The 21522-nt window shown below is 32.9% G+C and overlaps 2 protein-coding genes across 2 annotated transcripts; both read right to left on the bottom strand.

Moving 5' to 3' along the window:
• Positions 1 to 8585: 8585 nt before the first annotated feature.
• Positions 8586 to 9917, bottom strand: LOC139504089 (uncharacterized). The gene has a single exon (XM_071294148.1). The coding sequence runs from the start codon at positions 9915 to 9917 to the stop codon at positions 8586 to 8588; it is 1332 nt and encodes a 443-aa protein (XP_071150249.1).
• Positions 9918 to 10918: 1001 nt separating this feature from the next.
• On the bottom strand, positions 10919 to 11890 carry LOC139504087 (uncharacterized). The gene has a single exon (XM_071294147.1). The coding sequence runs from the start codon at positions 11888 to 11890 to the stop codon at positions 10919 to 10921; it is 972 nt and encodes a 323-aa protein (XP_071150248.1).
• Between the last annotated feature and the right edge of the window lie 9632 nt (positions 11891 to 21522).

Here is a 21522-nt window from a genome sequence, read left to right as displayed (position 1 = left end):
TCATTTTCGTGCTTGCAACTCCTTAAAAACACGTTTTATGAAAGCTCACCTATATCCTTGACCACAAAATAGTACATTAGTTTTAGTTTTAGTTTATCCAAAAAATCCTTCAGGATCACCACATTCATATTATTCATTTTAACTGATCGATTTATGATTTTTGAACAGGGGTATACTACTGTTGTCTTTATTATGCTCTACCATTCATTTTTTTTAATTCTCCAATCTATTTTGTGAAGGTGATATTATATGCGGATCTTTCCAGTATCATCATAATCCCAGTAATAGTCATTACTGTGTGCTACATCATTATAATCATTACGATACGTCGTCGAGAAATGAATGGATTCATGCAACGGAAAAAAAATAATTCACGTAGGTGCCTTAATATTATTTATTATGTACCTTAATAGTAGATCTGTTTCTTTTGTTCTGTAGAATGCACAAATATTAAAATCGCAAACAAAATTAGCTCCGAGAAAAATTAAAGAAGGAAAATCCCTTATCAATTTGCCAAATCAAAAACTCACACACATCAAACGAATAGATTACATTTGTCATACTCCTGTCTTGCTACCAGCATATTTTTATTTAGAAAGTGATGGATTAAACCCGGTTTTAAAACTAACTGAACTTCTCACTCATATGAGAGTCGAATAAAATGTTTGAAATCAGTTTCAACTCTAATATAACTTGCCATTGAATATTTGTGATTTTCCAATCATAAGAATCGAATGTAAAACTTATTGATGAAAATTTTATTAATTATGCCATGCTAGGTTTTGGCCAATACATAGTTTAACTTTAAGCTTTCCAAATTTTGCTTAGTGTGTTTATTATCAATCAGTCTTTTAACCAGTGCGTGCAAAATTGATAAATAAGTATCAATAAAATATTTTGTTTAATAAAGAGTTCAAAAAGACAGAAATACAACTATACATAGTTAAAGGAACACTAGTACATTGATGTTTACCGATTTGACTCAAATTATCATACGTGTATTAGATTTATAACAATGTAAAACATGGTTTCGAACTATTTCAAGTCTCAAATAAACAGATGCACATTTCAACAATTAATGTTTCCGCAGTTCGAAAAATTAGTTGTACTCATAGTAATAAATAACACCTGTTTTGTATATCATGTTCAATGCATGTTTTAGATAAAGACTGCTGTACCGATGCTGTCGACACAAGAATATCAAAGGCAAAGATAAGAAGCATTCAACTATTGTTTGTTGTTGTTTTTGGTAAGAATTGTCTGAATCGAAATGGTCGCTAGTAAAATATCTGGATCTTAAACTACAATATTGATCTGAAAATGGTACACATAGGTTTTTTGTCTTGTCAAAAGTTTGAAAATTTTAATGATTTTTCATAAACCATAGTAGATGGGTTCCATCCTACAAACACCAACCGAATCACAAAACTATCAACAATGAAAAAATAGTATCATAGTATATAGCTAGATCATTTAAACTCGTGGTTCACCTGTACCAACGAAAACCACAAAATTTGGCATTCAACGAGTAATGATGAATCCACAATAATAATCGTTTTTATCAAATCAAGTCCCTTAATGCATGTTTGCATTGATTAAGTCAAATTGTCAAGTCAATGTCAACATGGTGAATATCTATTTTGTTTGAAGTACATTCACCCATCTATATAGCACTTATTTAAACGTTGTACACTGTCGACAGTATACCCTTAAAACTATTTGTTTTGATTGTGTAAGCAATTTTTATACTTTATCACACACAGAGGTAAAAAGAAATGCATGCGATTGCGAAAGATATATCCAATTAGTGGATGTGTTTATGTTTATATGTTTAGACATTAAAAGTTATCCTTAACTGATGTTCTTTACGCTAATGGTTTAAATTGCCGTTTACTCTTTTAAAACCAACAGGAGCCACTTACTAAGAAATGACTGGAAGGGATTATCTAGTGGAATAGGTCATCATGTCATGTTCCATGATATACGAAAAGGGTGAGAAATGCAAATAAGATATATTACTTGGTTGATTTTATTACTTGCATAAATATCTGCAACTTATTAGATGTCGGAATTAATTTGTGATGCAGTCATAAATGCATCACTTATTTGTCAGACCAATTAATCTCTATTTATTTTCCAATGTGTTTTTTCCACTGTTGCTAGATATAAATGGTATACATTCAATTATTGAGATATTTGAACCTACTATTAACATTCAAAGCATTATATACATTAAATATGATAACAATTTTTAAAAGAAATTCCATATTGTCAGCGTCCTTTTCGAGGAAATTGCAATGTAACTTGTATAAGCTCTTCATCAATATACAGTTGAAAGTGTTTATCACTAGTGTGTACCTATCTGAATTTAATGTTATGCATAATTAAGAAAACAATATGGGTAAGTAAAAGAAACAGGGAATATGTTTATATAGGTCTACCAACGAAAGATCTGTTTTTAGATCATTTGCTTATCATCACAGTTACGAAATTAAATATACTATGTCTTTTGAACTATATAACTGATGTTGGCTTTCAGGTCAGAAATATGCTATAAATGTGTTTGTGTTCTTATCAAACGTGAAGTTACGTTATGCAATGAAGTTGTTATATGACTTAATGTTCATGTACTTGTTATTTGTCTTTCAAAAGATTTGAAACAAATCAATTATTACACTAATTATAATTGAAAAAGCAACGGATGATTTCGTGACGATGTCAATATTTGTAATGGGTTGCTGAAATCATTTGATTATTGCATGTGTAGCCTATTGTTCATTTCATCTGACTTTTCAACCGTAAACTTACAAAAGAAGTGTGATCGTTACAAGAGCGCAATTATTTGTTACATTTTACCGGCAAGTTTTTTTACCCCAAGATGGTACTCAGAGTAGAATCCTATACTGCTACTGATTGGATGATACAGGATTGGAAATACATTTAATCGAAAGCTTATCCAATTAGGTTAAAAAATTGCCGAAAGACATATTCACATTTTACGAAGTATAGAAAATATCTTCAATTTCTGCACGTTGGAGCCATTAAAAATAAGCCTTTTTCATTAAGGGAAACAAAAAAAACGATCCTTTTCAACTGCATTTTAAGTTACGTTGAGCCGAATGGTCCTATACATTTTTTTGGTTGTAATGCAACACTGGTATTTTTAGCAATAGGAACTGCTACCCGTTTTTCCCTAGTTTGTGTAGTCTTCGAGAAACAAAAAACGGAACACCAGTTGTACCCTATGGAAAATGCATTACGAATAATGGCGCTCTTATAAATTGATACTATTCAAAACAAAGTACAGACATGTCGTCTTTCCCCTCAACACCTATTTAAACTTTTAAACAAACTTATTCAGAACGGTTATAGTAACGATACTGTTGTAAAGTCATTTGAGATGGAAGTTGTTTAGACGCATTATGTTGTTATGAAATGTGTTTTGTTTTACTGATTATTGTCTCTTTTTTACATTTCCTCGTTTCGATTGTCTATTCTGCAAAGTGTTTGTCTCGCTAGTATTTAAAAAAAATATTTATATAATTCTATAGTTTTTCTTAAACAGATATAATTTTTCATTAGCAAATTCAAGTACCAAGTAAGGAATTCAACAGTTGTTTTCCATTCGTTTGATATTTTTTTTATTATATGGTGTTTGTAAAGAAACGTAAATAGTTAATGTATCAAATACTAAATTCCAAAGGAACAAAGAACAGAAATATGATTATCCAGAATTGTCAAAAGTAAGTATCGTGAGTGTATATATTGAGTCTTCAAAGCGAATTATCAATAACTAATTAATTTATAAAGCGGTTAATTTAGACTCTACCTGCGGGACCAACAACAGTTTTGTCATGGGAGTAGGATAATTATTTTTCAACATTTTGGTCTTGATGGACTAAACATGGGTATTTGTAAACTTATTCAGTGTCTTAATGATTACAGATATTGCAAAACCTATCATGCATTTCTTCCCTAAGCAGACAGGGTTAATACAAGCTGAAAAAAAGGCTGAAGCTTTAATAGTTTTGATTTTTTTTTACAAAGACATGATACTGTTTGTCATTGAATAATATCTAAACGAATACAAAAATAAACACATTTTCATCAATAAGGAAGGAAATCAAAATAATTTAGCTTTTGATTTTTTGTTCATTATATTGATCATACATATTGTAACGAAAGCAGAAAGACATTACAATGTATCAATGTATGTATGAAAATGGTTTATAATTTCACCGGGGATTCGTTGTAACCAATGCAGATGTAATGAGACATGTCATACAAAAGGCCCATTTAAAAAAAGTAGCGAGAATAAACAGTCGGAAAATAGACTGATTAGGACTACAAGTTACAACTCCGAACAGTTCTGGCATTAATAGAGTTGACTTATCGGAAAAACATGATATCACATATATATTCAAATACTGATTGTTTGAAACTTTCACACTTCCGTTATAAATATACTGTATTCCCGATAAACCTGAACAATATTTACTTTTATACAAGTGATATTATAAAGGGGGAATATGCATTGTATCGTATTATATCACACGATTTTCACAAAGTTCAATCATCTCTAGAATGTTTAGTTTGCCTTAGAACATCTGTAAAAGGTGATATATTATCTCGAATTTTGTTTAGATATGACGTTATCTTAGGGTAAGTCTCGATTTTATCTTTTTATAACTCATTGTTAAGTAATCTATTGATAGTATAGTCTATTTTGAAAAATCGAAAGTGTCCGTAGTAAATAGCATAAAACACCACATCAATTTGAATAAACCACAAGATTTTATTTTAAATTCAAAGGCAACAGTAGTATATCCCTGTCGAAATCTATCTTTTATCATATCACGTGTTTTTATCGTATTTTGATATATGTGAGCGCTTCTATTGAAATCAATAAAATATTGCGGGTGTGTGGTATTTTTTTATTTATATATATAAATAGAAACGAAAGTAGAGTAAACGGAAATACGCAGTTTGTGATCGACACTCAACAGGCTAACAAAATGGCAGGTAAATAATAACTTAAACTGTACTAAATTATTTATCCCTCAAAGTAGTTTGATATATATTCTACTTCATGTTATCGTTTACTTAGTGTCTTTGTTCCTATATAGAAGATTGAAATAAACGGTATTTGGTAACTTATAAAGAACAGTTTGGAGCGATTACCTGTAAACGAAAGTGAAACGATACAGTTTAAAATATTCACCACAAATAATTTAAATTGAAACGAAAAACACGTCTTCTTTATAACAAACTGATCATATGTTACATGTTATTATAGTCATTTTTTCTTAAACGTATTCAATTTGTGTAAGCAATGTTAAGTTTGTTGTCTGAAAATTTTAAGTGGATGAGTAAAAAAAAAAATATATATATTGCAACCAATGTAAATGTAATTAAAACAAATATAAAAAAGACATAACCAAATTAAACAAAGCAATAGCGATGATAAGACGTCTGAAAAATGACTGAACAGGACTACAAGTAAGATGTCCCAACAGTTTTGAAATAACCAGAGTTGACTTATCAGAAACATAAATGTTCCCATAGTATTTTGTCCAGGTCTACCTGAATAATATTTAATGTTAAACAAATTATATACAATGGAGGTAAATATTCTTCATCGTCTTACACTCTGTTACATCACTTGAATTTAACAAGTTTCCCGTAGTTTTTCTTAATCTATTTGTTGAATATGATCATTTATGTAGAACTTCCTTTGTGGTAAACTACTTCTATATACTTCGAAAATCAAAAATATTTAGGCATTCCCAATCCATTGTTATTGCTTAATGGTAAGTATACTATAAATAGCAATGAATGAAGTATATTTTGTTTAAAAAAAAGATTTAAAGTATCCAAAATAAATAGCAAAATAAACCATATTAATTTCCACATCTTACAAAGACAGTTTTTTTATTTATCTTAAATATTAGGATATATTAGTTGAATGTTATATTTAATTTACAAAGTAGTAGATATTATTTACTTAAATAGAGACGAAAATAATCGGAAGAACGTAGTTTGTGACCGACACCACCAGGCTATCAAAATGGCAAGTAAATACTGTTATATATAATTGTACCAAAAATATCAATCCCTAAAAGAAGATTGATAAATATTCCACATCATTGTATTATTAGGTCCTTTTATATATATATATATATATATTATATATATATATAAATAGAACATTGAAATAATTAATAACTAATAAATAAAAGTATGGCGCGTCACACTGAAGACGAAAGTGAAACAATGCGGTGTTCACAACAATATGATCACATATGTGTATGCGTAAATGTATTCCATTTGTGTAAACAGTCGTACATTTGTCACAGTAATTGAATGAGAAATGAAATCTAGAACTTTAACTGAACTTGTAGAAATTTAAAACTTTATATATCTAAAGAACTGATTTACGAGAAATACATTACAAACAAACAATATGAATAAACGTACGTATTTTATGTTTCATGGGTAATGTGGTTGCTTATATCAGTCAGGGGCGTGACTTAAACAAGTAAAAAGTAAAAAGGTAATTTTTGTTTTAAAAAAATATAAAATTATTCAATAGAGTTATTTTTAATTTCAATAGAAGCAGGGACTAAATGTAGTTTTTACATCATTTTATATCATAAATTTAAGAATTTGTAAGATTTGAGAGGAGAATAGACATTAAAACGTTTAATCCCGCTGCAAATGTTTGCACCTGTCCTAAGTCAGGAATCTGATGTACAGTAGTTGTCGTTTGTTTATGTAATATATACGTGTTTCTCGTTTCTCGTTTTGTTTATATAGATTAGACCGTTGGTTTTCCCGTTTGAATGGTTTTACACTAGTAATTTTGGGGCCCTTTATAGCTTGTTGTTCGGTGTGAGCTAAGGCTCCGTGTTGAAGGCCGTACTTTAACCTATAATGGTTTACTTTTTAAATTGTTATTTGTATGGAGAGTTGTCTCATTGGCACTCACACCACATCTTCCTATATCTATATAAAGGGTTACTTTAAAAATAATGACAAAAATGTTACTTTTATAAGTTATTTTGTACATCTTTGAAAGAATTAGTATTAACAACTAGTTACAACTCATAAATAACTTTAAGTCTTAAGTAATCCATCTATCTATTTATATCTGTCTATTTTCAAGATTTTGAAGGAAAACAATATTTTAATAGTCCCAAGAGACCAACCTTTGACCAAGAAGCGTCGATATCAAAGATAAGTGCGTCAGAAAAGCAATGAGTGTTTTAGAAGGATTAGATTTTATATTTCATGAGGAAAATAACCAGATGACTGTAAACATTTGTTAAAAGTAGTAACATTTGTAGAATTGGTCACCTATAAAAATAATATTTAGAAAAGTTACTTATATAAAGTAATTTTTAAAATAACCTCGTTACTTATATAGGTAATTTTAAAAGTTACTTGTTTAAGTAATGCCCCTGACTGTATATAGGGATCACTAAATCAAGACAAGAATTGACATCCAGTTAGTCCCCCAAACACCCGAACACACGTCCCTGCCTCGAATGCTACTTGACTAGCCCCAGTGACAGCAGTATGCAAAAACAGAATGTACCAAGAAGATAGAAATCAGATTTTGTGATGAGCCTATAATAGTGAATTTAGTTTCAGTGTGATGTTACATGACCCAAAATCAAAAAACACTATAAATTTGGATATGTTTATTCCTCCTTCTACTGAGGGTAAAAGACTACAAAAAAGAAATTATTACAATGTAAATGACAAGCAAACATACATGTATCAATCATAAGTCATTTATAACAAACAATCAATATCAAACATAAAAATATTAGATGAATAACGCCGACTTTATACTAGTAAAATCTTGAAAATAAAAAATAAACTTTATTACGATTCACACGTTCCATACAGCGAAAATTAAAAAATCTGACATGACCCATGTGATCAACTCATTTGAAGATTCGCACTTTTCATACAGTGATTTGAACAACGTGATTTGTGTGTGAAATAATTCAAAGCGTATACTTTATAATCAGTAAAAATACTTATGTAAACTTTATCTAACAATAGTTTTAAGATAAATAAATGTAAAGAACTTACTTTATGGCGCTTATAACCAGCAAATATAAGTGTTGAAAGCAGAACAATTTTGACAGGAAATGTGTCTGACATTACAAAAATACTAATAAAGGAAACAAATCGGAAATCCGTTCCGGTAACATTACAATCCCCTTCCGATATTTCTAACTGAAAATCGCTATTAAAAATTTACTCATTTATCTTTAATCACATGATAAAAAATTATTACTTCTATAGCATGTTAAACTTGAAAAACTAGAGAAAAGATGTGTGATACATTGTTACCCACAATACACATACATTAAAAAAATGAGAATGAATGAACATAAAAAATCATACTAAATTTCTCAAAAATCTCACAATGTATCTATAATATAAACCACTTGCAATTGTCGAACTGAAGAGTTTTAAGATGCTTCAATCAATCGAACCAATTCGCGTATTGGTCTCACATACGACTTCCTTTGTACATCAACGACTATAGACACTTGGACCTTTCTAACTTAAGAATCATCACTTTCAAATACTTTGTCAATAACACCAAGTGGCCATTGACTTCTAGGAAGCTCGGTCTTCCGCATGAGAATGACATCACCTTCAAGGAAATTATCACCTCCAGATTTCCATTTCGGACGAGCCTGAAGGCTATCGATGTACTCTGTTTGCCAACGAGACCAGAATTGATCGGCTAGATACTGAACAAGTTTCCACTGGCTTCGCATCGCATCCTTTGTTCCGAATTCGACTTGTCCAAAAGATCCACTTGACGACGCAGGCTTCTGAGTTAAAAGAATAGATGGCGAAATAACTGACGGGTTTTCATGATCACTAGAAACTGGAACCAATGGCCTCGAATTGACCATGGCACTGACTTTGCACATTAATGTTGAAAGTACTTCATGTGTTAAATCCTTGGACTTATTTTGCAATAACAATGAATCTAGAATACGTCTACATGAGCCTATCATTCGCTCCCACATACCACCAAAATGTGATGCATGAGGGGGGTTGAAAATCCAAACTATTTCATTGTCTGATAAAAACTGCTTCATCGGAGTGTCTTCAACGAATTCTGATACAATATTAAGCTCCTTCGCAGCACCTATGAAATTAGTACCACGGTCCTTAATTGGTCCACGCAAAGCAATAAATCTTCGCAAAGCGTTAATAAAAGAGGCACTACTTAATTCCTCAATAAGTTCCACATGTATTGCACGAGATACTAAGCATGTCAATAATAGACCCCAACGTTTGTTTGAAGAACTTGCTGCGTGTGTTCGACGGACAATAACTTGCCATGGACCGAAAACACTTAAACCTATATAAGTGAACGGTGCATCAACTTGTAACCTGTCAGCTGGCAGGTCTGCCAGTTGATTCCAACCTAACTTGCCACGTAATTTCCTGCAAAGTACACAATTATGGATGACACTATTGACTTTTCGCTTAACGCCTAATCTCCATAAACCAGCAGAACGTATTGCGCCTTCGGTCTTTGTCCTGCCCTGATGTTGAACCTTCGCATGATAATGTCTTATGAGAAGAATTGCGACATGGTGGTTTCTCGGTATAATATACGGATGTTTGTCTAGTGGCAAGTCTGCAGTATTATCGTCCTTAGTAAGCATATGTCTGATACGACCTCCAACTCGCAAGACACCATTGTTATCTAAGATTGGGTTGAGTGATATTAACGAAATATTCTTCGGTAAATTCTGACCACATCCTATTGCTTCAAGTTCCGTGTGAAAACATTCGTTTTGCACATGTTTTAAAGCCACACGTTCAGCTTCCTCTGTTGTAACAGCTGATTTGTCGCCACTTTTTCTACGCATGCAACCTTTCATAAGTCGAACCAAACAAACTAATTTTGACCACTTAGAAAATTTATCAATACTGTTACATAACAGACAAGATGTAGATACATGTAGAGTTGATTTAGCCGTTGAAATAACAGTCCTTACTTCCTTATCAATATCGGGATCCACTAACGGGAATTCAGATCATCGGTAGTTTTTAAATTCGTTGTTATGCAACTCGGTCCTCTTATCCATTTGCTTGATGGTAAATCACTAGCAGAGAACGGGCGTGTCGCAAGAACAGCTGGATTTTCTTTAGTCGGGATATGATTCCATTGTTTGGGCATACTAAAAGCTCTGATTCGGTCTACACGGTTTGCGACATACACAAAAAATCTTTTTTCATCGTTTGAAATATAGCCAAGTACTATTTGGCTGTCAGTATAGAAATGAAAGTCTTCATTGTCTATGTCTAATTGATCTTTAATAATCTCTGCTATGTCTATTCCAAGCACAGCAGCACATAGTTCAAGACGGGGTATAGTATGTCCGTGCTTCGGAGCAACCTTCGTTTTTCCAAAAAGGAATCCTATATCACTAGTTTCTCCTGAGAACACCTTTAAGTACGGCGGCTACAGCTTCCTTCGATGCATCACAAAAAACATGAGCTTTTAACCTACTTGCATTCTCAATTGAATAAATACAATACATTCTTGGAATACGCAAATCACAAAGGTTCTTCAACGAGTCAACCCATAATTTCACGCGTTTATGAAAATCTTCCTCTAGCGGATCATCCCAGTCGGTAGATGAAGAGCATGACATAATCTCGCGTAGCAATAACTTTCCTTCTAGAGTTACTGGTGCGGTAAAACCAATGGGGTCGAATAAGCTGTTGATAGTAGAGAGCACCCCACGGCGCGTGAATGGCTTCGGTTCTGTATCGACACTAAATACAAAGGCATCTAAATTAATGTCCCATGATATGCCTAGACTTCTTTGCAACGGTAAACTTTCTTCGTCAATGTCAAAGTTTTTCAAGTCTTTCGTAAGATCATCTTTAGCAAATTGTTTAAGTACTTCTGTTGAGTTCGACGCGATTTTGTGTAGCCTTTCAACAATTCACTTTGTGTATTCTTCACTAAATCAACGACTTCGCTCACACTTGAACAACTTATTAGTCCATCATCGACGTAGAAGTTCTTAGATACAAATTTCTGAACGTCTAGAGATGCGGTTTGGACAGATCTACGCAAACCATATGTGTCAACAGCTGGTGAAGGGCTGTTGCCAAATACATGAACTGTCATTCTAAACTCCTCCAGAGGTTTACTTAAATCACTATTTGGGTGCCATAAGAAACGAAGATAGTTGCGATGATCGGTCTTAACACGGACGTTATGAAACATTTGTTCCACATCAGCGGTTACTGCAACGCGTTCACGACGAAACCTAAGCAGAACTCCTTGCAGACTATTCGACAAGTCTGGACCCGACATTAACACATCATTGAGGGCTACATCTCCAAATTGAGCGGACGAATCAAAAACAACTCTGATAGATTCTGGCTTTCGAGGATGGTATACCCGGAACATGGGCAAATACCATCGCTTATCATTCGGTAATAGACTTGGTGCTTTTTCAGCATGACCACGTTCAAATATTTTGTCCATAAACAACTTCACATGTTCCAACTTAGTAGGATTACGGCGCAAATTCATGTCAAGAGAATTGGCGCGTTTTAACGCAAGAGCTTTGTTATCTGGCAATGGTTGAATATTCTTACGAAATGGCAAAGGTGCGGTCCAATGCCCATCAGTGTCTTTTTCAAACTCCGAGTCCATTAACCTTAGAAAACGTGTATCGTCCACTGAAAGTCCTATTTTGTTATCCTTATCTGTTTTTATAAATAAATCGGTTTCAACCTTAATTTTACTTTGACAAGGTTCAAATAATGTTGGTCGACCGCTATTTGTGATGTATGTTTTGTATACAGTTATTTCAGGCATATGTGCATTTCCAAGACCGACTTGTCCAACAATGACCCAACCTTAGGGTAACTTTTGTGCAAATGGGACCCGGTCTCCCTCAGTTCTCTGATCTAATACATAATGCACTGCAGATAAGTCTCGATCAAATTAATAGCTCTATTTTTATGTCTTCCATCACTTTAGGAATATATTGGGATATTGGTTTGAGATGGGGATATTGAAACGCAATTTCTGGAGACGGAATCTCGTCTCGGTTGCAAGGAATGTCGTTACATTCTATAATATTTGGCAATCTAAACATACAACTTCCATCTAAAGACTGAACAGAATATCCAGTTCCTTGCCTACCACTTGCTTGAACTTTACCAGCACAAGAAATCAACGAATAATTTACATCAGGTCCATGATCCTGGAATGCGTTAAAGAAATTAGATGTTTCTAATATATGCGAACTCTGATCATCAATCATTGCGTAGACAATACGATGTTTTTCAGGCATGTTGTGATTTACAATTCTTAACGGAAAAATTTTGGCGCAAGATTTGCTTGTATTTTCAGGATACCCACAAACCTGTTTACTCGTCACCGTAACATCATTACCAGAGTCCTTGGTCCCCTCCCCTTCATGGACTGAGACCTCCACATGAAGTGCTGTGGGATGTGATTGACTCTTATATATAGCACATTTAATATTGTCACATTTACAGTTTGCAGCCCTGTGCTTTGTTGGACCACAACATTTGAAACAAATACTGTTTGTTAGAATAAAGTTTCGTCTTTCCGATAAGGGTTTCTTCCGGAATGCCGTACAATCATTAAGAAGATGATTTGTCTTGTGTATCGGACACAAATTTGCCTTGTGTAACTCATTGTTTGTTTTTCTTTCCTCAATTGTTTCTGTTTTATGAGTAGAAATGTTCACATTTCTGTACGATTTCCTATACGTGTGATCTTGTTCGCTTGCACTACTTGTTTTCTCATGAGTACCGGTAAGTTGAAAACTTGGGTCATTCTTCATTTTAGCGATTCTCTGTATGAATTGTTCGAAAAATGTAAACGGGGGATAGACACATTGTTCTCGTTCCTTGTATCTTGTTGCATCTGTTGTACATTTCTCACGGAGATTCCATGGCAGTTTGGAAATGAGGAGATTAACTCCTGTCGAGGAGTCAAAATACGAAAACAGAATGTTATACTGAGGTTGACATTTTATTGAAGCTATTTCAGAAGCAAGGTCTGCTAACTCATATAAGCGTTTTGGGTCTTGTTTGTCGATGACCTTGAATGACGAAATTCTTCTTTTTAAGCATGTCTCTATGACTACTGGCGAACCGAACCTTTGTTCTAGTCGTTCCCAAATTTTCTCAACTGCTAAACCTGGATTTATCGCATTACATGCACGAATGGTTGACGCCTGTTTTGATGACTCAGGCCCCAGCCAACGTACTAATAAATCGAGTTACTCTGTAGAAGAAGTGTCTAATTCTAGCATGATGCCCTTAAAACTTATTTTCCATGAAACATATAGCATGGGATTATCGTCAAATTTCGATAGGCGATTTAAGATGAGATCTTTCTTAATCAAAAAACGACTTAGTCCAGTGGCAGATTGTAAGGTTGAATCATCTATTGTTTTTGGTTTAAATGTGGAAGCAGATGCATTTAGCGTTGACACTGGTTCAATATGACTTGGTTGTTCATAATTATCACTTGTGAACTTTTGGCTAGCCTGGCCATGTGGAGTACTAGATGAAAAAGTCACATGGTTGTTGTTATTAGAATCTGTCCTTGTGTCACTACGAAATCGTTCATCAGAATCTATTCGTTTAACTAAAGTCTGATCATGATCATCTAAACTTAACAGATAGTCACTTTGAGCACTTTTCAACTCTAACAGTGCCTCTAACGCTGCTGTTTGCTTCCGAATCTCAATCTCAGTTTCTAAACACTTTAATCTAATACGTTTGGCTTCAAGATCTTTTGATTGTCTTTGTTGGGTAGCTGAACTAGCTAATGTTACAGAATCTGTACTCACAGATGGTTGTTGTGGCACAGGAGAACCTATGCAAAAAGATTGTTGCACAGGTAGACTTCTATCAGGAGACGCTTGCACAGATGAACGTCTTTGTTGAGATGGCTTATTACTAGCATGAACTTCATCAAAGCATTCATCAAAGTCTAAAAGTAGTTGTTTAACCAATTGAATGTTTTTGTCCAATGATTTATCGTAATCATCTCTACTTTCACAAAATGACTGTAATTTGTCTGAAAACGCATGTCCTTCAGCTTGACTCATCTTTGCTGCTGCTGTATGAGATCTTTTACTGTGATGTTACATGAACCAAAATCAAAGAACACTATAAATTTGGATATGTTTATTTCTCCTTCTACTGAGGGTAAAAGACTACACAAAAGAAAATATCACAATGTAAATAACAAGCAAACATACATGTATCAATCATAAGTCATTTATAACATACAATCAATATCAAACATAAAAATATTGGATGAATAACGCCGAAAGTAAAATCTTGAAAATAAAAAAAAAAAAACTTTATTACGATTCACCCGGTCCATACAGTAAAAATTAAAAAATCTGACATGACCCATGTGATCAACTCATTTGACAATTCGCACTTTTCATACAGTGATTTGAACAACGTGATTTATGTGTGACATAATTCAAAGCGTATACTTTATAATCAGTAAAAATACTTATGTAAACTTTATCTAACAATAGTTTTAAGATAAATAAAGGTAAAGAACTTACTCTATGGCGCTTATAACCAGCAAATATAAGTTTTGAAAGCAGAACAATTTTGACAGGAAATGTGTCTGACATTACAAAAATACTAATAGAGGAAACAAATCAGAAATCCGTTCCGGTAACATTACATTCAGTAATTAACTAGTTCATACAAAATAACAAATTTCCAATTCTATTATTCACCATTGAAGAACGTGCAAACAAATATATAATGAATTCCAACACTGAACTCGTCTTTGTTACATAAATCACCAACTCTACAAACAATATATACTAACAGACTACCGATATAAATCAGTGAACTAAGACTATTTGGTGGAATTCGTGTTGCTTAGTTTTCTATTTTGTGTCTTGTGTGCTTTTATGTATACGTTTTTTTAGCCATGGCGTTTTTTTTTTATCTATGACTTTGACTTTTCCTTAAGTATATTTCGCTCCTCTTTTATCTCAATCTACAGAAATAGTGTCTTCTTTTAAAAGTAAAATCATAACTACCAGCAACTTTCAAGTAACGATATTTCAAAACTCTGCGTTACACAAAACAGCCGACCGTAAATATTTTTGAAAAAAAACCACGCATAACTGAATATTGAAGAGATTGACAGAAAGTTAATTTGCACTCTGTTTCTATTTCTCTTTAACGATATAAAAGTTCTGGACAACTTTAATATATTTTGCGATTGAATGAAATGTTGTTCTGCTCAAAACTAGAAAATTTCAAAACAAATGGTTGTGAAACGTTTTTTAATGCTGCTTTCAAAGTATAGCAGTGTTGTTTGTAGGCTACCGATTTAGATACATGTACAAGCTGAGCTATTGATTGAAAAGGCAATAAATTACCTTGACCAACAGCTCAGTATTACCCTTTCTTAACTTTTCTATTCACAATGTGTGCAAGGACACACAATGTTACACTTTTATCACGATTGATTCATGATGTATCTTTGTTTAAAGGGCTTCAAATTTAGTTGTGAAATCCAATTGACTACATTCATATTTGAACTTGGTTTTTTAAATTACCTTTATTGCACCTTATTTGGAATTTCAAAACGGAAATAAGTAAATTGATTTCAAATTCTTATATATATTTATATATGTAGGACTCTAAAGTGCGATGGTACTCTAAAGTGCGATGGTCACGCTAAAGTGTGATGGTTGTTTTTTGGTAATGTACGATGGTATAGCACGCTCAAGTGCGATGGAACAATAGGGTAGTGTTTAAAGGCTAAAACATTAGAGTACAACGATGTTAAAAACAAGTAGTTTTGCAAAAGCTAGTTTGCTAAGGTATAACATATGATGTGATAGGCTTTATGATTTATCGATACGTAATGTATCTAAATTTAGAGGTTTGAACACGTAATAAAGTAAAATTATGTAATTTTTTAAACTTTAATTTAAGTGCGAGAAACGGCGGTGTTCGCCAAGCTTTACCTCTTTTTTTTCTAGCGAGAACAAATACATGTTATAATTTCCTACAATGAACAAACTGATGTTTTAGTTCACAATTCATATTACGCTTGAACAAATGTACTTTTATTTAACCGACGTTACTTTCCAATATTTTAACGGGGACCGCAGTATACTGCAACACAAACAATGATTTTTAATGTATTCGTTCGCTTCCAAAAAAAAAAGCAAGATACAGGTTATTTATGCGAATACTATTTTGTATCTAAATAGTAAAATGATCGACTACAGGATACAAGTCCTTTTTCCAGCATAAAAAAACAGCGGTTTGAAGCATCGCACTTTAGCGTACATCATCGCACTTTAGCGTAACTATCGTACTTTAGCGTCCCCATGGCACTTTAGAGTCCTACATATATACGAGCGTATTACATTTCATCAGATTTGGAAAACCCGCAGTGTTTAGTTTCCCTAAAATAAATATCGACATTTAGTTTATAAATCTTTCCCGTAAAAAAACAACTTTATAAAATAAAACCGAAATGTTATTAGATTCTGATTCATTTGATCAAAAGTAAATCGTAGTAAAACACATGTGTGTGTTTGTCCTTGAATCGCATTCTACAGAAAACAAAGAATGAATGTGTTCATTTTCTTTGCCAAGAGATTATATCATGATTGATGTTGAATTCAAATTATTAACAAATCAAATAGTAAATTGAACGTAACATTGACGTTTTATTCAATTGTAATCTTGTTTTGTCTAGCAAACAAACAAAATCCTTACAAGAACAGTTCTTTTATTCCTAAATATTTTATATCATTACATCTTCTAGAAGATCATTACTTCTTGGATTTATAATTGAAAGTAACTTTTGCAACCGAAAAACAGTTATCTGCTAAGATTTCTCTAAAAAAATACTACATACACATGTAGATGTTTTTTGATAAGGACAGTGTTTTAACTAATCTCAATTATTTTTTTAATTTAAGGGAACGTATTGTTTCCGAAAAAGATCCTGCTGAATAAAGAAGATCTTGCAACACTTAATAAAATATTGGTTGCTATTAATATTGAGGCCGATTTATAATTGTAATTACTTTTTCTTGACTGAAATTCGGCCGCTTTGTCCTAAACATCATGTTTTTTAAGTTTATTTTGTTTCCCATTCTGACATTGGACTAGGACCTCTCTTAAACAAGCAACATCCGATCAACCTGATCGATAAGACATGCGCAATTAACATTTGACTGATAAGGTGATGTAGGAGGTACAAGATGTATATAAACAGCAGCTAATCAATGTAAACAAAACAAATGCACATGCTTGGCGAATTCGTAGCAGACGATTTAATTATCTTATCCACTATGGTGAAAATAGTTATGGTTTGAAGTAGATATAATTACAAAAATAAAGAAAACAAATATTTACTTATAATTATGTTTAAATGAATTGACTTAAAATATGAGATCAAATATCATAATCCAAGAAATTTGAACTAACTGATCCCAGATTTCAGACCACATGTTATAAGATTTCCTTTTCAAAATTTTCACTTTTACTTGTCTTCGTGGGTTTTTTGCATCTTGAACAGTTTTTGATGATCTGGTTTGCCTATTTACATGTTCATTTCAATCCAATACAGCTAGGTTTGTCCGAAAAATATAAATTTGTTTGGAAAAGTTAATTCTCTTGTCATGATATTGAAGAATGGCATTATTGAAACTTTCCACATATTAACTGTCCATACAATGAACATAATCACTTGACGATTTATATACCTGGGGGATCATTAGAGCCCGACCTAATAACATCTCTGCTTCGGAATCCTTGATTAAATATTTAGTTGGTTCATAATTCGAATCAGTTTTACACCTTGATAATTGACTACAATGTTCATGATTGTTCTTATAATGTTCAACTATATTCAATAGACTTAGTTTAAGGTTCACTGGATCCTTATTGCATTTTTCATTGCCAAGTACAGATGAGTTTTTATACTTGGTGCTTTGTCAGATAACTCATGGTGCCACGTTTGTCCTTCCTTGTATCTTGCTCCAGAACAAATGGTCTTGATTTCTTTAACTATGTTTGTAGTGGCATGTTCTTATAATGTTCAACTATATTCAATAGACTTAGTTTAAGGTTCACTGGATCCTTATTGCATTTTTCATTGCCAAATACAGATGAGTTTTTATACTTGGTGCTTTGTCAGATAACTCATGGTGCCACGTTTGTCCTTCCTTGTATCTTGCTCCAGAACAAATGGTCTTGATTTCTTTGGCTATGTTTGTAGTGGCATGCCAGGTATCATTTGTCGAGTCTGTGTCAATTCCATTAATGCGGGTAAATTTGTTATCACTGGTATTTATGTCATGACAGTGAACACAAATTTTCACCTCGTACTCATCTCTGAGATTTTTAAAATACTCGCAAATCCTCTCTGTTCCTATGAGTTCATGTTTTTGTGCACTTGTACAATTCACTTTTGAAATTGTTTCAACACGTAAAACTTTGTGTGTTCTGGCACCAAGGCAAATGACGTCTATGTACATATAGTTTTTTTTCTGGTACCATGTCTTGCATCAGTTACAATATCGATACCTTCTTCATAGATATTTGTCTCCCATATACGGTGCGCTTGACCAGAGTAGTTCATGTTTTTCCTCACATTTAAGTTTGCATACTCCAACATGGCCCTTAATATCAGTTGAGTTAAGCTGCAACTGACTGTTACAAACTTGTCCATGGTTTATCACTCTTTTAATAAGGTTCTCGATTGATGTTTCGGCAGTGACAAACAGTTTCTTTGTTGATGTTTCATCATTACATGATGTAAAAGAACAGTCCAAAAATGGTATATTGTTTTCCTCAGCCATATGTTAATCTTCATCTAGTTGTGTTATGTTGTTTTTAATGTAGAATGTCATTACTTCAAATAACATGTCTTTATTTGTAGTCCTGTTTGGGGTCCCACCACCCATTGCCTGTGTAATGTCATTGGTCATTTCATATATCAAATTTTTCTCATCAATAGATCCAGAAGAAAAATTCCCTTTTCCTTCAACAGGTTTGGGTTTTCTTTCCTCATGTCATTCCTTATTTTAACACTCTCAACTTTATCTTTTAAATATTTTCTTTTTTCATTCATACTTACGGCAAGTGCTTCCCTGATTATGAAAATTTCTATTTCTAAATTTCCCTCCAAAATTTGATAGCTAATGACATGACTGATGTTGGACATTTCAATTTTCACTCAAAGCAGGGGTGAATGAAAATTACGTTTTATTTTAAAAACAGATATTTGTTTTTATACTTTTTCTCAAGTGTTTTTGGGAGATATTATTCAATATTTTTTTTAGATTTCACTTGTATTTGTAATGCAATTATTGGAAACTTCTCATCAAAAATAAATTAAATGTGGGTTTCCCACACTGTCAAAATGCTAGATCTCACTGTTGATCTGGGGTGAACTTGGGTAACACAAGCAGAGTATAGAAATGTGATCAAATATAGTGTCAATTCAGCAGCTTTTACATTTATCTTAGGTATATAAATCACAGTACATAACACTTATGTGTTTCGTGTAAAGATAAAAAAAAACCACTTAATTGGGCATTAAAATTTTAAACAATCCCCAAACCCTCGTCAAAAGTGTGCAAAGAAATACTGGCACACCTAAACTGTTACACATGACATATTTGAAATCTGTAGTAAAATGGAAAACCAAAATAATCAAAATGTTCTTTCTTTAACTGTAACTGAAGAACAAACACTTGCAATTCAGGCATTTTTTAGCCACAATGATTGGGATTTTAATAAGATAGCATCATCAAGTACATCTAATCTTCATTTAGAAGATAATGCAGAAAACAATATTATTGCAACTCATGGAACTGGTCAAAGTGGGTCAGATCAACAAAGTGCTGGAAATGATACCAATGATGAAGATATGTGTCAGGATTGCTTTTGTAATCCTTGTGTACATGTGACACAAAATAGACAAAGTTGGTTAGGTGTAGGACAGAGAGCACATGCACGAAATAGTGAAATAAGAAAACTGAAATATAATTTATTCTTGAGAATGATGCAGGATAGAGAAGCATGGAGCAGACCTCAACATATCGCGAAGAAATGCAGGCTTTTAAATAAGGATGGGGTCGATGAAACTGTTGTGATCGTCAGGAGGGAGGTTATTGCCGATTGTGTTTCGAATCTGGTGAGGGAATTGTACCCAAACCCTTAATCTAAACCCTACTTGGGACATAAATTGTACTAATTCATTATATACTTATTTTATTTCAACCGTAGTGACTAAAATTATAAAAAAAATTTACCTTGTTTTATTAGTTTGCACTCAATGATATACAATTTAACTTATTGGATTAATTAACAAAATATGTTTTCTGGAAGGAAAGTTAATGTAATATTTCAAAGGGATTTAAACATTGGATATTTCTGCAAATTAGGTAGGTGCTGTCTTTATTATGCATGAACATTGTTTACCATGTGCATTTGTTTACAAACAGAATCAGCTGTTGTCAGGCTTCGCCTTCAAAATTCAAATTTTACCTAAAAAATATTTTCACTTTAGATATTTAAAAATGTAATATTTAAAAGATAAAAAGATTTTTTTTTATTCATATAATATGTTGAAAATTCTTGAAAGAATACATGTAACAAAAATCTTAATAAATTACAAGTGATAATACAAGTTATTCATAAAACATTGTCTCTCTGATTTGAACCTTTTCAATTATTTACAGATGTTAAGAATTCAAGGGATACAACCCTTTTATACTCAGGTTGCTGGTTTAAACGGAGTTTTACTATGCGTACTGATGTGAGTTCGTATTTTCTACATTGGCAAGTCATATAGGGGAAGGGTTGAGATATCAAATAATATGTTTAACCCCACCGCATTTGTGCACCTGTCCAAAGTCAGGAGCCTCTGGCTTTTGCTAGTCTTATATGATTCTTAATTTTAGTTTCTTGTGTATAATTTGGAGTTTTCTATGACGTTCATTATCACTGAACTAGTAACATATCTCTTTGGGGGCCAGATGAAGGACTCCTCCTAGTGCGGGAGTTTTTCACTGCATTGAAGACCCTTTGATTGCCTTCGGTTGTTATCTGCTCTATGGTCGGGTTTTTGTCTCTTTGACACAATACCCATTTCCATTCTCAATTTTATTTAATGTACAACTTATGCATTTTCAATTAGTATCTTAAATTCGAAGTAACATGTATATACAATAAAATTGAGAAAGGAAATGGGCAATGTGTCACAGCGACAACAACCCTACCATAGAGCAGACAACAGCCGAAGGCCACCAATGGGTCTTCAATGTAGCGAGAATTCCCGCACCCGTAGGTGTCCTTCAGCTGGTCCCTAAAAATATGTATACTAGTACAGTGATAATGGACGTCATACTAAACTCCGAATTATGCACAAGAAACTAAAATTATACA

Source organism: Mytilus edulis, chromosome 14, assembly GCF_963676685.1.
Source record: "Mytilus edulis chromosome 14, xbMytEdul2.2, whole genome shotgun sequence".
NCBI lineage: Eukaryota > Metazoa > Mollusca > Bivalvia > Mytilida > Mytilidae > Mytilus > Mytilus edulis.
Note: the sequence above shows the minus strand (reverse complement) of the source record. Positions and strands in the feature narration are given on the sequence as shown.